Source organism: Zootoca vivipara, chromosome 9 (genome assembly GCF_963506605.1).
Source record: "Zootoca vivipara chromosome 9, rZooViv1.1, whole genome shotgun sequence".
Classification (NCBI taxonomy): domain Eukaryota; kingdom Metazoa; phylum Chordata; class Lepidosauria; order Squamata; family Lacertidae; genus Zootoca; species Zootoca vivipara.
In genome coordinates, this window is record NC_083284.1 from 12,605,059 (window position 1) to 12,623,321 (window position 18,263).

Here is an 18,263-nt window from a genome sequence, read left to right on the forward strand (position 1 = left end):
GTGGGATGTCCTATTTCTCTGCTTGAGGTGAAAATAGGAAGTTCTGTTCTGCCCTGCCGCTTCCAGCATCATCTGAGCTGCCCGCTTCATCACCTCTTCCACTGCCAGAGAAGTGGCACCAGAATTAGTGCTGGTTTGGGGTGAAATTGTGCCGATTTCCAGTGCAAGATCTAGTGCGATTTCTGCAAGATCTCGCTGGGAATCGGTGCAATCTTGTCCCATATCGGCACCACTTCACTGCCAGTGGTGGAGGCAGCAGGGCAGGCGGGGTGCCCCCACAGTCACCATCTCAGGGGCTTCTGCCATCTGAGGCAACAGCCTCACACTGCCTAATGGCTGCACCAGCCCGGTGCTTCATTGCAGTCTGAATATTAATTAAAAAAAACAACAATAATAAAATGAAACATTATGCCTTTGTTGGGAAGCCTTACCTTGCAAAATAATATCCAGCAAAATATTAATTAACCTCCCTTCTTAGTGCCCTTGCAAAGAGGAATCAGGATTATGCAAACTACCTTCAGCTAGATGCACACTTTGGGGCATTTTTGCTTGCTCCAGATGCTGCCCAAATAGCAGGTTTGCAGAACACAAATGACAAAAATGTTATATGCAAGGGAAAACAGATATCACCCCAGTTTTCATGAAACACTAAGCTAAAGAATGGCTTACCGCAGATGAGCAAAACCATGCAGGCAAGGAGATTCCAAGGAGATGTCCAGTTTGGGACATTTTGCTGCTCTGCTAAGTAAGGCATGGTTTGGCTCAGTGTGTCGTCCAAACCCAGACTCAGGTTTTGTGGGCCGCAGGTTCCCTGCCCACCACAACACACCACATAAAGAACTCTCCAGTGTTCTTAACTATGCAGGTGTAAGTTATTCAGTGCCTGGAACAATAGCTCTTGGGAGAGTGTCAGTCTATACATGACGATCTGCAGAATTCAGTGGCAAAGGTTTCTTTGGACAGCACCATGTAGCGAGCATCTAAGCCCCTTCCTTGCATGCAGAAAACTAATGTATCAGGGTGAAGGCTTCAGCCGTATTGCTCTTTCTCCGTGTGCTTGGAACTTCTTAAAAAATTTTTAGTGGGGCATCATTGCATCATGCATCATAAGGACGTACACGGTTCAGGAGAAGCCTTGCCACCAGGCCCTGCTGCCTCCCTAAACAGAGGCAAAGTTTGAGGGTGTTTCTGCTTCCCTACAGAAGGGCAAGGAGCTTTTAGGGAAGGCCTGTGCTCTCTATAGTGTCGCTAGTGAGTGGACTGGGAACCAGTCCATCAATTCCCTGTCTGCTCCTCTTCCCTCATGTGTCCTGTCCCCACCACCACCACTTAATTAATGCGAGCTGCTTTGGGAGACAATAATGGTCTGAAAAGCAGAATAGAGCGATAGGTATTTATTTACCTGTTGAATGTACCTGTTACAGTGTTTCCTAATTCTTCCTGATCTCACACTCCTAAAGTCTTTCATTGCAACTGCAACCCCAGTGTCATGCATCAATAATGTTTAAATAGTGTGGTTTGGAAATAATTGTGCTTCCCCATCCTGAAGTGTTGCTTTCTCAGCGCAAAGTTGGGCCAGCAGAAGCTTCCCCCTCCACAAGCAGAAGCAGACCCATTACTTCCTATCATGGGGCTGGATATATATTCCGTGTGTATTCCCACAAACCATATGTGAAGCACATGTGAAATTGGCAATCAGGCGTGTGGGGGTGGGGGAAGGGTACAAAGCAGCCCTTCTGCAAAAATCTGTCCACATCCATCCATCACTCCATCATCGCTTTGACACGTTTGACTCATAGTTAAGCAAAATCAGCCCTGTGCCAATACGGAGACTGATTCAGCCATGTGAAAGTGCCCAAAATGGCAGGAGGAGGAAAATGAACAGGGGTTGGCAGCGATGGAGTAAGGTACACGCTTGCGATAAGTTATTTGCTTTTAACTTACTGCTGCAAATAAAAATCTAAAGGAATCCGATATCCAGGATTGTCCTACAGCCGTGTTGATTCTTCCAATATGGTTCTGGCCACTAAATGTACTTAGAAGTTTTGTTGCAACCCAGCAGCATAAATTTTGTTAATTGAAACAAAAAAATTACGTGCTTGATTTATATCTACTGCATCCTGAAGACCCAAGGCAGGCATGTGTGTGTGTGTGTGTGTGTGTGAGCGCGCGCGTGTGCGCGCATGCATGCATGCACAAAATTTCCAGTTAAAAACAGTCAAGACCCAGTAAAGCAAAAAACATTACAGTTTCCTGGCTTTAAAATCATCCCGAAACAATACCTTCCCCCAGGAACCTGTGGCCCTCCAGATGTGGCTGGACTACAACTCCCATCACTCCTGATCATTGGCCATGTTGGCTGAAGCTGATGGGAGTTGTAGTCCAGCAACAAATGGGGGCGGTATCACTTTGGCTACCTTTGCCCTCGCTGCTGCTGCTGCAACGTAGCACCTTCATATTTTTATAGTTTTACCAGGGCCATGCAAACCAATCAAAGAGGTTGCAACAGAATGAAAAATGCAGCTCTGGGCCCTGTTTTTGAAATCAAGGGATGCTTTGAAAAGAAGAAGCAACCCCACCCCATGCCCCAGTCTTAAACGGTAACTTGGGAAGTTAAATCCCATTAGTTGAGACTGACAAGCAAGTTTACCTGGGTTTGCTGTTTTGGCCTGGCACTTGTCAGTTGTGTGAACGCTGCTAATGCGGGGCTGAAAGCAGAAGAGAGTTATTTTTAATCCAGTTTGCTTTCCAGTTTGTGCAGGCATTACATTAGAGCTACAAATATGGGAAATGTAAAAAAAGCAATTTGAGCATCGCTTGTCTTCGTCTTGTGGTTTGGCTTCTGGGTCGTGCTTTCTACTTGGGTCCATGATTCCAAAGATGATGATTAGCAAACTGCGTATCTGCTCCATGAAAAAATTATTTTCCCCACTTCTCTTCCAGAGTTATAGACATGTGTTCCTTTCTGCCTTTTCTAAATCAAAGCTGATGTAACATCACAGCATCTGTGGTGACAGCATCCAAGAACCAGCTTGCAGGAGTTTCCCTAACAGTTGCTAGCTGAAAATGCAGGAAAACAGTGACATCTATTGATGAAGAGCAGCAAGTTTTTAAAACAACATGAAACTTGCTTTGGGTATCTTTAGTGGAATGGCTTTAAAACTAGAACGTGACCCTCTTGTTTGAATTTCACTTCATCATTTTTTCACAACGTGCTCTGAACACTGGTTTAAATTCTACATGGAGTTCAGCAATTGCCACGGTACCGATGATGCAAACGGCTCTTGGGTAAAGATGGCCATTTTGCTACTAACCTACACCTGAAGTATGCAAAAATCCTAAAAGGGTGAGATCACTGACCAAACTATCTAGGGACGAGAGTCTCCACTCTGTGCTCTTTTGATTGTCTGTATGGGCTCACCAATTTTATAAGAGGGTTTAAAAAGTTGTTATAGGTCGCAGAGCACTAAGGTTGCTTCCAGATGGCACTCTGCAGCTGTTTAAATGGTTGGAGCTCCAAACTGGAAGACAAGAAGCACCAGCTAGAACAGCAGTTTTCTTCCCAGCTAAGATTGCAGACTTTACAATTTGCCTTTATAATTCTGAGCATTTGGGGGGGGGGTGTCCCGGCAGTCTCCACCCCCATCGTTCAGCCCAGACACTGAGATCCAGCACCGAGGACCTTCTGGCGGTTCCCTCACAGGCAGAGGACCTTCTCGGTAGTGGCGCCTGCCCTTTGGAATGCCCTTCCGTCAGATGTCAAGGAAATAAGCAACTATCCTGCTTTTAAAAGACACCTGAAGGCAGCCCTGTTCTTAATGTTTAATGCTATATTGTGTTTTTAATATTCGATTGGGAGCTGCCCAGAGTGGCTGGGGAAAGCCAGCCAGATGGGTGAGGTATAAATAAATAAATTATTATTATTATTATTATTATTATTATTATTATTATTATTATTATTATCATTATTATCTCCCCCTTTAACACCCCCTCCAAGCCAGCTGCAAACAGGATTGTTTCATTAAAGCAGATAATGTCAGTCTTTGGATGGACATACTTTCCCTCTCTTCTCCGTTAGGTGCCGTGTAACTAACTTCCATAGCTCCAGCACAAGCGACTGGACTCCTGTCCAACCAAAAGAGGACAAACAGGGGAAACACATATTTTAACACTCTGGATATTTTCGCAGACGAAAGGCTATTTCACACATACCAAGGCTGCAAAACCTGTGCTTGTCACGTTATCTACATGCAGCAGGGAGCTACAGCTAGGAATGGATGAATCCATCAATTTCAGATTCTCCTTTTCCCAACCACCCAATACTCACATTTTCGTGTGCTGTTTTGTTCAATATATATAATATCCCTAACATGCACATTTGTGTCCAGTTAATTTGATGGAGAACTGCATTGCAAGAGTGATTTTTCAGAGGAAACCCGTGTTTCAGTCCGCGTCCCAATAAAAAATTGGGAAGTGCAAGTTGATTGGTGTTAAAATGCAAACTGGCATTAAAACGCAAACTGAACTGATTTTCTCTCCCATCCCTTCCTACAGCAAATCCCAGAATCCTGATGAGTGTGCCTGCATGAATGTAAATCACGAGAGACAGTGTGGTGTAGTGGTTAGGGTGTTGGGCCAACTTAAGATCCTTGGAGGAAACATAGGGAATAATAATACTAATAATAATTGCAGGAATTTCATTTTTAGATGCGTGAAGCTGCTTTCAGGTTCCATACTCACTCACTTCAAAGTAAGCCCAAGTGAGCTCAGTTGGATTAGCACCTGGGGAGGCATGTACTCAGAATTGTGTTCTATGATTCTATGATAATAGAATTGTAGAGTTGGAAGGGACCCTGAGGTTCATCTAGTCCAACCCCCTTCAATGAGGAATCATCTGTGGATATGGTTGCTTTTTGTATTATGTTGGAGAATGGACAATTCTATTCGTTAATTTATTTACTTAAAGCACTTTGATTCTGCTCCTCAGTAAAAAACAAAACAAAAAAACAACAACTTGGGTTTCCAGGGCAGGGCGTCTTTAAAATATCAGTGATGATGCAGTATAGCAGCAATAATACAGTCTCTGTCCTCAGGCTTACATTCTAAAGACACAACCCGAGAGGAAAACAGTTGGGGAGGGAGGAGGAAAAGGCAAGCTCGGGCTTGTTAGTTATTAAATTCCCACCTCTATATTTAACATTTTCTTTTTTCATTCCAAGAAAGTAGCAAAGCAAAATCTGGTGTGTCCTTCCCACCTCATCCCCAATGATGGAAATGCATCCTTGCCCATTGATCAGCTGAAGTCCTGTTTTATCTATAGGCCAAGATGAATCAGTTAAAGGAAATGAATGAATATCTGTTGCAATTAAAAATGAAATTTTGTGTTAAAGTGACTTGTATGATAGCCACAGGCAGACAGACACCTGGCCTTTTCTATCCTCACACAAATGTTTTTCTCTTCTCCTAGGGATCCCTGGCAACAAAGAAGTGCGGGTTTTTAACCTGACCTCCCTCACCAAGTCTGAAAACATCTTGTCTGCTCTGTTGCATTACTATGTTGGGGATCTCCATAACAGCAGCAATAATTGCCCTCATATCAAGGGCTGCTCTCGCCATGGGCACAGGAAGACCGACATGCAGATCAGCCTCTCGCTGTTGAGTTTTCCTCCATCGGGAAACCAAACTCGGACCCTGGGGCATTACTCCATCAACATCTCCACTGCTTTTCGGGACATCCTTTCTTGGCAGTGGAAGAACATTACTCAAGTCTTGAGTAAGGCAAAGCAAAACAACGACCTGCTCATTGGAGTCAAAATGGCCTCTGTCGGCCGGCACACCTGGAAGAACATGCATCCCAGCTACGAGCCGTACATTCTCGTTTACGCGAATGACTCTGCGATTTCGGAGCCCGAGAGTGTCGTCTCCAGCTTGCAAGGGCACTGGAGCCCACTTCCAGCCAGCTTTCCAAAATTAGACAGCCATTTGAAACGCGGGCTGGGGGAACGGCGGCAAAAGCGCTCCGCCAGCGTCCTGCTGCCTCTGCAGAACAACGAGCTCCCGGGAGCCGAGTACCAGTACAGCGAAGACGAAGGTTGGGAGGAGAGGAAGCACTACAAAACGCTGCAGCCCCGGCTGGCGGAGAGGGCAAAGAACAAGAAGAAGCAGAGAAAGAACAACCACCAGAAAAGCCAGACGCTGCAGTTTGATGAGCAGACCCTGAAAAAGGCAAGGAGGAAGCAGTGGAATGAACCCAGATTCTGCTCACGGCGCTACCTCAAAGTGGATTTTGCAGATATTGGCTGGAGCGAATGGATTATTTCCCCTAAATCTTTTGATGCATATTATTGCTCAGGTGAATGCCAGTTCCCGATTCCAAAGGTACAGTATTTCTCTCTCTCTCTCTCTCTCTCTCTCTCTCTCTCTCTCTCTCCTCTCTCGTTTTTTAATCTTGCTTTATCTCTACACAGTGTGGAAAAATGCAACCCCCATCCTTTTAACAAACTGCACGTGGCTTTCTTAAAATGTCAATAAAATCCAGCTTGATTGTTATTAAACCATAGTATGCAGTAAGTGGGCTCTCTCTCTCTCTCTCTCTCTCTCTCTCTCTCTCTCTCTCTCTCTCTCTCTCTCTCTCTCTCTCTCTCCTAAAGGCTAAGTAAGAATCCAGAACGGATTTACACAAAGATATAAAAAGTTTCAGGGGAGAATTACAGCAGGCTTTTGTACAGAATTCAATATGCTATAAATTGCTTATTGGGTAATAATAATGTGCGAACTCGTGACTGCCTGGTTAATCATCCCTAATATCCCCTGCATGCCCATTTCTCAAAATATATATTTAAAAATACAACCGTGTTTAGTGCTTTATAAAAGTTGCAGCCCATTTCTAAAATTTGGTGTGCTGGAAAATAAGTGCTTTGGTTGGGGAGCAGGTTGCCCTAAGCCACGAGGTTCCACTAGGGTGGAGAAGAAATCACGCCATTGGCATGGGATGTTTCACAGCATCATCAGTTTCAGCTACCACCTGGATTCCATGGGTAACGTAACCCGAGGGTCCACTGTACATAACTTTTAGAAGACATCTGAAGGCAGCTCTGAATTGGGAGTTTTTAATGTTTGATGCTTTATTATGTTTTACATATTCTGTGAGCCACACAGAGTGGCTGGGAAAAGCCAGCCAGATGGGCGGGGTATAAATATTATTATTATTATTATTATTATTATTATTATTATTATTATTCCTCCTCCTCCTCCTCCTCCTCCTCCTCCTCCTCCTCCTCCTCCTCCTCCTCCTCCTCCTCTCTTCTTCTTCTTCTTCTTCTTCTTCTTCTTCTTCTTCTTCTTCTTCTTCTTCTTCTTCTTCTTCTTCTTCTTCTTCTTCTTCACAACTCTTGGGTGCCCCTGCCCATGTCGGCCCTATCATTAGTTTCACTGTATCTGAAGAAGTGTGCATGCACACGAAAGCTCATACCAAAATAAAAACTTAGTTGGTCTTTAAGGTGCTACTGAAGGAATTTTTTTATTTTACTTCGACCCAGACCAACACGGCTACCTACCTGTAACCGGCCCTATCATTAGGCAGAGTGAGGTGACCGACTCAGGCAGCTGATGTTGGGGGGCAGCAACGAGGTGCTTGACCCTGTGGCCCTCAAGTACAGTGAATGACTCTGACTCATTGCCCATGTTGAAGTAAGATTCCATTGCCTATTTCATCAGTTTCTGTGCCTGGAATGGTGTGTGCAGATGGCTGCCTTTGGTTTGGGAAGGAATTCTCCTTTGCTGCTGATGCCGTAGGACAATGGTGTGCTTTTATTTTATATTTTTGGGTTTCTAACTATTAATAGGCCTTTTTTTTTGTTATTCCGCCAACATTTGACCTTTCACAAAGCCCTTAAGGCTGCTTACAATTTGAAACAACACCCCAAGAATACTGCGTATAAAGCCACAAAAAATCGCAAAAAATAAACACCAGTAACAACTACATTTAAGCAGAAGAACAGCAAATAAAAATCATGTTAGAGTCCCCTAAAGACCCGCGAAACAAAAGATTTTGTCATTTCCCCATATAATGTTTCAAGGGATTGCTTCTGGTAGACCTCTTCCTTTCAAGGGAACTAGAGGAAAGGCATGTGGTGTATCCACTTGGTTGAAAATAAGTAGGGCTGGTTCTGGTCAGTGCCTGGATGGGGCCTAGAGATGTGCATTAGAGACATTAAATGCAGTTTGCATTTGGTTTGCTCGCCAAAGTCCAGCCATCCTGCGAAATTTGCACTTCTCTGAATTTTGCAATGCACTTGCAATGCAATGCCAGTCTTCTCATAGAACTGTACAGTGGGAGGGGACCCTGAGGGCCATCTACTCCAACCCTCTGCAATGCAGGAATATGCAGCCCTCCCATAGGGGGATTGAACCTGCAACCTTGGCATTATCAGCGCCATTCTCTAACCATTTCGCTACTTGGGCAATGAGGACTTCACATTTTTGCAAAGTGATTATCCCTTATCTAATGCACCTTTGTGCGATATTTTCCCTAACATAATGCACTTTTATATGTCGTTTTCACTAATATATGCATTTACATCCACCTTAATATGTGCTTTTTAATACACATTACTTGGCTGGAGAGCTCCATTGCAAAATTCAGAGAAGCGCAAACCGGGGAAGGATTGTTGCGTTTTGGTTTGCTTATTTTTTTCAGAAGACGGCTCAGCATCTTAAGTGCAAGTTCAGTCGGTTTGCCTTCAAATGTGAACTGAACCAAATTCTTCTTCCATTCCTATGGACTAATGGCGTGACTTGATACAAGGCAGCTTCCTCTGCTCCTTTGTAACTACTAACACTTCTTCCTTTTCCCCTTCCTTGCTGTGTTTCCATTAACCCTCTCTTGCTCGGATAGGCATCTTGGATATCCAGATGCAGACCAGCTGGGAGCTGGGGGAGATAATAAAAACGGAGAGGTGGAGAGGGGAAATCCATGTGGATTTGAATCATTACCACTCTGTCTGTCTTAACAGCCCTGCTTTCATCTAGCTTCCCAAAAACATGTCCGTAGGTGTCTGAGGACACTCATCATATTTTTTTTTTTTACACTTCATGTGTTTTCTACAGGAAACACCTGCGCAACACAAAAGGTGGCTGTTGTGCAAAGTCTGGAGCTGCTCTAATGCGGAGACAAATATATGCGCCGAAAAGTACTGCAGGCAGAGGACTGGGCATTCCAATAGTCCCACACATAAAGAATTGCTACTCAGAGGGAAAGCTAGGACCAAAAAATTGCTTCTGAAAAGGAATTCCTCTTTCTTCTCTACTCTATAGCTCAGGGGTGATTGGAGAGAACCTCAAGCCCAGGAGGCAAATGTGAGCCCCAGGCCTCTCTAGATGGCCCTTGGGAATCCCTTCAGGTCACACCCTCCTGGAGTGCTTTTGCCTGCATGGAATGTGTCATTGACCTGTGACAATGCTGCTTGTTTGCATGGATGGAAGGTTTGGGTGTGTGCAGCAACCCTCTGGTTTTATGTGGGGCTGAAATGCAACCTATGGTGCAAAGGTAAGAGCCACACCCGCTTTTGTTACTGGCCTTCAGGCATACCCTCCATAGCTGCCAAGTTATCCCTTTTTTAAAGGGATTTTCCCTTATGCTGAATAGGCTTCCTCGCGAGAAAAGGGAAAACTTGGCAGCTATGATACCCTCCAACATTTCTCCAATGAAAACAGGGACATCCTATTCTGACAACAACAACAACAATTTTATTATATACGTATATACACCCAGCCCATCTGACAGGGTTGCCCCAGCCACTCTGGGCGGCTTCCAACGTATATAAAAACATAATAAAATGTTTAGAAACTTCCCCCGTATGGGGCTGCCTACAGTTGTCTTCTAAAGGTTGTATAGTTACTTATCTCCTTGACTCAGAGGGTCACATAATTCCATACCCTCCAACATTTCTCCAATGAAAATAGGGGTGTCCTAAGGAAAAGGAGAATATTCTGAGATCAAATCAGAAACTGGGGCAGCTTCTGTAAATCTGGGGCTTCGGGTAACGAGCTCCACTAACCTGGAAGTAGATGCTCCTGGTTGCGAACTTTGCCCCGGGATGTGAGCGGAGGTTGTGCAGCAGCGGCGGCAGTGGGAGGCCCAATTAGCAAAAGTGTGCCTCATGTTAAGAATGGTTTTGTGTTAAGAACGGACCTCCGGAATGGATTAAGTTCGTAACCAGAGGTACCACTGTATGGCGATACAGGCAATCCTTGTTTTGTGCAGGGGGTTACGTTCCGGATCCCCATGTGTCAGTTCTGGTGGAGCCTGTGTAAAATATTCTGCCCCACCCAGTTCCACCCTTTCAGTGACTTTTAATAATGTTTTCAGGTCACTTCTGGGTTTGGTGTCATGCGATCAAGGATGCATCGGTCATTGCCTGTGCACAAATATTTTTGCAAATAAATAATGTAATGCCATCTTGAACACTTTGAAGGAAATATATGCTACAAATGTACCAAATATGTGAATAAGCAATCTGATTCTAACGGGAAGAAGGTGGCATGAAACTCAACTCTCTCTGGGCCTGCTGATGCTTATAGCTCTCAAAGAACTTTTTGGATAGCTGAGCCCACTTCCAGGGTCAGACTTCAGCTGAGGAGAACAGTAGCTCAGGAGAGAAGCTTCAGGCAGGCAGAAGGATTCCCTTCTCCTTGCTCAGACACGTGCCATGATCAAAGCAGTTTTGTGTTTGTTGTTGTTGTTGTTGTTGTTGTTTAGTCGTGTCCGACTCTTCGTGACCCCATGGACCAGAGCACGCCAGGCACTCCTGTCTTCCACTGCCTCCCGCAGTTTGGTCAGACTCATGTTCGTAGCTTCGAGAACACTGTCCAACCATCTCGTCCTCTGCCGTCCCCTTCTCCTTGTGCCCTCCATCTTTCCCAACATCAGGGTCTTTTCCAGGGAGTCTTCTCTTCTCATGAGGTGGCCAAAGTATTGGAGCCTCAGCTTCATGATCTGTCCTTCCAGTGAGCACTCAGGGCTGATTTCCTTCAGAATGGATAGGTTTGATCTTCTTGCAGTCCATGGGACTCTCAAGAGTCTCCTCCAGCACCATAATTCAAAAGCATCAATTCTTTGGCGATCAGCCTTCTTTATGGTCCAGCTCTCACTTCCATACTCACTACTGGGAAAACCATAGCTTTTACTATACGGACCTTTGTGGCAAGGTGATGTCTCTGCTTTTTAAGATGCTGTCTAAGTTTGTAATTGCTTTTCTCCCAAGAAGCAGACGTCTTTTAATTTCGTGACTGCTGTCACCATCTATTTTGTGTTTAAACACATAGAACTTCCACCATCACATCTAGTATGACCCTGTGGGTCAGTTTACACGATGAGTAGCCCATGTGATGCTTTGGACGACAACTCTCATTGGTCCCAGGCAGCAACACAAATTGCTAGGGATGATGGGAATTGTAGTTCAGCAAACTCTGGGGCAGTTCAGCAAACTCTGGGGCAGCAAACTCTGGAACACCATATTGGCTGGCTCTGTTTCCCAGTAATACTTGCTTTAAGTGCCGCACTGTATGTTCATATAAAAACTGCACATAGAAAATGAACAGCGGAGGGGGGGGGGAATCCTCCTTGACATGCTATTTTACTATAGCCTGAAGACCAGGAAAAGCTTTACAGCTTGATTCTGTTGAATGTCTAGGCTGGCTCTGAGTAACAAGAGTTTCATTCATATTTCTTAGTGCAGTGCCTGGAAGGGAAAACCAAGAGTTTTAAATTTAAACTTAAAACCGCATCCAAGCAAGGCTCTGCGTCAACCAGAGAGTAGTTGCTCTCATACCACAACCGTGCAGGAAGGGTACCGCAGGCCAGCAAACATCTTTATTGCTATTTTGTGCATAAAACCACAAAAGCAGAACAATAAACTCACAACCCCTTTCAGAAACTGTAATTGACTTTGGAGAAGCATAACCTCCCAGCGTTCCTAATAAAATAGACTCGACATAAGCAGAGCACCTGTTTCCAATTCCTTCTAGCTCATAAGACACAATGGATATTTCATGGATCCCTAATGCAACCTTTTGTTCCTGGCATTCGGTGAGAGCAAAAGGACCTTAGAAAATTCCTTCGCACGTCTAGGGATAGCATAAGAGCTTTCATTTCTCTGTCCTAATCCGTATGCCTGCAGTAAAATAGTCTTCTCCTGTTTTCTTGACTTCATTTTGTCCATACTCTAATGATGTGGGACCTCTAGAAAGGTTTCTGGAAAAGAAATCCAGATAATGGGCTCTAAGGTCTCCTCCTCTTCCCTGCCCCACTCCACCCCACATTTTAGGCATTACATCCTTTAACAGGAACACTGGGGGAGGAACATAAGACTGAGCATAAGACAGAGAACAATATACTGTATTGCAAATTATTCTTGTGTAAGATATTGACTTGCACCGCATTGGGGAACCCCCTTTTCCCCATTTTGGGGTGTTAATAGATGCAAAAAGAAAGATCTCTTTTATAAACTGCTACACCTTCCATTTCAGCAAATCATCTGCAGAAAGGGAGAGAGGTCTGCTGGCATTACGTTCCATTTTGGAGAGGAATTTAAAGATTACCGGGAGGGAAATTGCATCTTGCACTGAAATTAAAAACACATCTTACCCGCCAGCACTTGAATGGAGTGAGAGGCCAAATCCAACGAAGTGCATGTGCAATAGCCACAGATAGCCATGCATAGCGTGATAAGGGGAGCTGGAATCCGCCTGTTTGATGGGGAAGGGGCAGAGAGGGGACAGAATCCAGTCCCCACTTTCCTCCCGAAGAGCTGGCTCGTATTCCAGCTTTGCTGCTTTCTGGGCTACAAACATGCAGTCCTGATAACTGGAGTCAGCTGGGGGAACATGTTGTTGTTGTTGTTTAGTCGTGTCCGACTCTTTTTGACCCCATGGACCAGAGCACGCCAAGCACTCCTGTCTTCTACTGCCTCCTGCAGTTTGGTCAAACTCATGTTGGTAGCTTCGAGAACACTGTCCAACCATCTCATCCTCTGTCGTCCCCTTCTCCTTGTGCCCTCAATCTTTCCCAACATCAGAGTCTTCACTTCTCATGAGGTGGCCAAAGTATTGTAGCCTCAGCTTCACGATCTGCCCTTCCAGTGAGCACTCAGGGCTGATTTCCTTCAGGATGGATAGGTTTGATCCTCTTGCAGTCCATGGGACTCTCAAGAGTCTCCAGCACCATAATTCAAAAGCATCCATTCTTCGGCGATCAGCCTTCTTTGTGCTCCAGCTCTCACTTCCATACATCACTACTGGGAAAACCATATGGACACCATCAATTTGTATGCATGTTCCCACATCCAGTTAGGAAACCTGATTTTGCATAGACATGGCCGCTAATGTGCATGTTCGGCAAGATGCACTTTGTGTTGCTACTAATTGCAGAAAACAGATCAAGGCGGAAACATTTTTCTGCCCAATGGGCACATTTCCTTCTAGGCAGCCTTCACAGGAAGGGTGGTTGGCACATGCCAGCGGTGGGTGAGGCCCAGTGGCAGAGCATGGGGTATGTGCACAGAGACAGTTCCCCCGAGCACAAAATTCCTAGGGGTGCAAAATTTCAACACCCAGCGCTGCCTCAATATATCTCTGCGCTTCTCTTGCTGGGCTCCATTGAAAATGGCTTCTCTGTGTGAACCAGGAAGTGATCTCTCCAAACAATGGAACAGCTTCTCTTTTCTTATCTTTGCAGCTACGATCTTCTGGGTGACACAGACGCTGTTGGGCAGTTGAGTGCGCATGCGTACTCCGTCCATTTCCCTCCCTCTGCATGGCCACTGGTGGGGCCAGAGGCAAAAGAGGGCAGAGAATTACATGTGAATTTTACCTTTGTACAGTAGGCTAGTATCTACCCAGATCTCACACACCTCTCTCCATCCTCCAGACAACCAAAAAGTATTATCAGAGCTGGAGAACACATTCCAACCAGACAAAAACACTGGGCAGGTGCGATGTTGGGCTGGTGAGAGGTGTGACCTGGTGAAAGAGGGTTTGTGACTTGGGAGTCCAAAGGGCCAAACAGAGAGAACCACATTCAGCCCCTGTCCTTTTATAGACAATGCAGAGTAAGTCAAGTCTAAACTGGGCAGCCTCCTTTTATGAGCTCTTAAGAGGAAGGACGGCATGCAGTGGTTTGTGAATTTTATTTGATAAGTGATAATCCTACATACAAAGGGTGGCACTTTGACAGGCAAACGGTTCGTAAATTGCATTTGATAAGTAATATCCAACACGGCAGCTATTTCAAGCCCTGGGTCACCAACCACTTGCTCTATATCAGAGCTGGTTTTCAGATCAGTTAAGGAAGGTGTACACTGTCCAATAAGATGGCTTGATTGATGTTTTTTTCACTTACATAAACTGTAATGTGAAGAATTAATTAGTCATGCTAACCTATGTGCAGAGGAACTCATTGAACTCTGTAAACATAAACACATGGAGGACTGGGAGCTGCAAGCCTTCCAAGTCACTTTATCTCTAATCAACCTGAAATAATGCCAAACCAAACTGAGATATTAGAACATACAGTGAATTTATTATTTAATATTGTGTGTGTGTGCGTGTGTGTGTGTGTGTGTGTGTATCCTGCCTTATTTTCAAAGGAAAATCAAGGTGGCTAACAATCCCACGTATCCTAACAATCCTGAAATACGGAGCGATCCCTGTTCAAACCGCAGTCGTAAGGGCAAAATATTCATGCCAGAACCGCAACAACAAATTGCAAAAGAGCCATCAGAACTAAAGCATCAGAATAAACCATCGTTCCTTCAGGGAAGCCTTGGCGATTAAACACTGCAGATCTATTCACGGTGCTGCTGCTGTAAAGGATCGGTTAAACACGGTGTGTTCCCAGTCCAGTTAACTGCTGTTCTTCTCTTCTGCAGGCCTTGAAGCCCTCCAACCATGCAACTATCCAAAGCATTGTGAGAGCTGTGGGTGTGGTCTCTGGGATTCCAGAGCCTTGCTGCGTCCCAGACAAGATGTCATCTCTCAGCATCTTATTCTTCGATGAAAACAAGAACGTGGTACTCAAAGTCTACCCAAACATGACAGTGGAATCCTGCGCCTGCAGATAATACCCTCCCCTGCAACCCAAGAAGCCTTATCTTAAAAAAACAAAACACCTCCTGCATTGACTTTGTTGCTTAACAGTTCCCCCCACCTGACCCCGTTTTGCACTGCCAATGCATTTCATTCTCCAAAGATTTATAAACAAGTATGAATGAAAAGGCGTGCAGGAGCCAAGAAGGAACACACCATAGGTTACCACAATGTGGAAGGACTAGACTGTAACTTTCTTACTGTGAGAATATGGTGGTGGGGGGAATGGAAAGCTCAGCACCGGTAGAGCAAGCAACAAACCTTGCTATTGCAAGCTATGCATGGGGGGGGGGGGAGAATGAAATCTGCAAAGAACTCATCAAGATGATATGAAGATTGGCAGGAAGACCATTTCGTATATTTCTGTACAAAGCTTTGTAAATGGTTCATCAAAATTGCTGGTTTTTCAAATCCACTCTTTTAGAATCTAGTGGTGAAGGAGATATAAGATTATATGTTATGCGTCTAAAGCAAAGCTTTTCAGCCTTAGGTTACAGGAGAACTTCCCAAAGTGCTGAACAACTCAGTCGGTTCTGACTTATGCAAAGAGCCTAAGAAAATCTAGTGTAAGGTGTTTGTTTCCCTGTTGTGGCATGTCAGAAGTGATCTGTGTTTGTGTGTGCCTCTACACAGACAAGGGCTTCCTTTCACAGAGTAATGGAAACCTTTATGTTGCAAGCAAAAAAATATTTTTCCTCTTTGCATAACTACTAAAGATCGATATGCACAGGCAAGTAAATCCACCAAAATCCTACTCATTGACCTAGTGCTGGTCTTTGCAGGAAAGTGGTGAATGCGAAAGAGAAAAGTAGGGGACTCCCAGGAGGTTACCATGGCCCTCCAGATATTGCTGAACTACAACCCCCATCACCCCATGCCATTGGCCATGCTTGCTGGGGCTGATGGGAGTTGGAGGCCAGCAACATTTGGAGGGCCAAAGGTTTCCTACACTTTCCTTGTGCAATGGGCAGCTCCTTGCGCTGGTAGTTAAGCCCTGTCGGGTGTGATTTAAACATGATCGTGTGTCTGCATTTTTCAGCTTCCTGGTGCGAGGTTCCACGTGCTCAGTGACACACGTATGGACCTCATCACTAGCACTCGTGTATGCAATTTCAGCCTGCTAGAACCGTGTGTTCGTAAGGAATGGATACTTGGCATGCTAATGTCATGTGTGTGCAGGTGCCTGCAAGCCAGTTGAAAGAAGAATGTAAGAAGAACTGTGCTGGATCAGGCCAAGGGAGTCAGCCAGATGCTGATGGGGAAATCTCAAGCAGGACCTGTTCTGTCCACCTGCAATTCTCAGGCAGGCAGCATACAAAATCCCTAATGCCCAGGGCCCTGCCTGGGTCATCCTCCCCACCCCCAAAATGTGCTGTATCACATTTAGAGCAGCCCTCACTGTTTAGGAACAGAGTGCAGTCCCTCCCCAAAATAGCACTGGCGCAAGGAGAGCGCGAGTTCACAAAAGCCAATAATCGAGCCGATACAAAATCATATCGTAGGTTCCAATTACAGTCGTACCTTGTTTAGTGACCAGGATCCGTTCTGGAGCCCCAGCCGCTGGCGGAAAGGGACGCAAGACAAAGCGCCGTGTCTGTGCAAGCGTGCGCACTGCACATGCGCAAGTGGCAAACCTGGAAGGAACCCGTTCCGATACTTCCGGGTTTGCCATGGACGTTCGTCGGAACGGATACTAGACAAGGCAGACATTCGTGGAGGTATTACTGTAGGGCTACAGCAAAACCACATTTCCTTATGTGGACCATGAGAAGCTACATACATTTGGAAGAAAAACGGTTGCATCCCATAACAGATGATTTATTCATGGCTGCAATGAATTCCTGTATCTTGCACTTCTGAGTTTCCTGCTTCGTCTTCCCTCCCTGCTAGCAATGGCTTTCTCATGTAATTCTTGATCTAGCTGTCCCTGCGCTCGTGCTACGTATGAAATCATGACAGCTCAGTGACGTCCACTTTCATAGCTTTAGAGCAATACTGCATAGACATATCGAGTGCAGCACAAGGCCGCTTAACTGCATATCCACGAGCTCATCTTTATTCAGTGGGACCAAAGACTAAGCAGTGGTTGAGTCATTAGCCCATGCCCTTCAGGAATTATAAACTATCCAGCCTGCAAACATATATCATGGCTAGGCAATCGGATTAGCAGGCAAACAGTGCATAGGTTGAGAGTTATTTGGTCTCCTGCTTGCAGATGAAAAATTGGGAGTAGCATCTGCTTTTGTCAGAGGAAGTTGGTGCTGAATGCAATGCGTGCAAATGTGTGCGCTTTGAGCACACTACCTGGAAAGGCCAGCGTTTGGGATGGACTTTGACATATGATTGCCATGCATCTCACAGAAGATACGAAGTGCCTTCCAGTCTCTGCCAATAGAAGACTGTGCATCTTTCTTTTATTCAAGCAAAACTCTAAAGCTTGGAATGGAGTGGAAAGCTTTCATTTCCAGCTCAATAGAGTTATATTGCAGCTTCAAAGGGTTGGTTCCTCTTGCCGGGGAGCTGACATTATTAAGCTATCTCCTTTCCCATTTTTTAAAAAAAATTAAAATAAGACTTTGTACATTTTTGTTTTTATTTTGCTTAGAAATTGTAATGCTTGTACAGTCGGCGTCAGTAAAGTTAAAAGGAAAAAAAAACCCCAAAGGATATTTGTATATAAAAAGAAGCTTCTATTCATGCCTTTAATTTATTTTATGTTTGTTGCCTTCCTGTGTGTTAATTAATTTCCACTTTTTAGTACTCTCAAAAACATTGGTTTTTGCATTCATTTTACAAAATCATGTATCTATGATTAGAGGAGCTGCATGCCATCGAAACCAAATTTACGGGATGGAGGCACACTGAGAAGGGACACTTTTCACTACTGATGTATAAGCTTGCCTGACTTGTATTTGTTTCTCTCCTTCAGTAATAGGAATTTTTCACTGCAAACTACTATGTACGAGTAAAAAAAAATTTTTTTTTATGTGAATCTGCATTCTCTCTCTTAATTTTTAATATCACTTTGCACAGAATAGTTTAAAACAGGATACATGATCCGTCCTTGATTTGCAAAGGATGACAAACAGGTTTTCAATAAATGAATGGGCTTTCATTTT

The 18,263-nt window shown here is 44.6% G+C and overlaps 1 protein-coding gene across 1 annotated transcript in view; it reads left to right on the forward strand.

Annotated features, from left to right (window-relative positions):
• BMP3 (bone morphogenetic protein 3) overlaps positions 1-17,875 on the forward strand; it is a 31,747-nt gene extending 13,872 nt beyond the window's left edge. Inside the window, exons 2-3 of the mRNA XM_035112544.2 lie at positions 5,468-6,378; positions 14,928-17,875. Coding sequence (XP_034968435.2) covers positions 5,468-6,378; positions 14,928-15,119 — 1,103 coding nt within the window. The 3' untranslated portion in view covers positions 15,120-17,875. The remainder of the gene's footprint in view (positions 1-5,467; positions 6,379-14,927) is intronic.
• Positions 17,876-18,263: the final 388 nt, after the last annotated feature.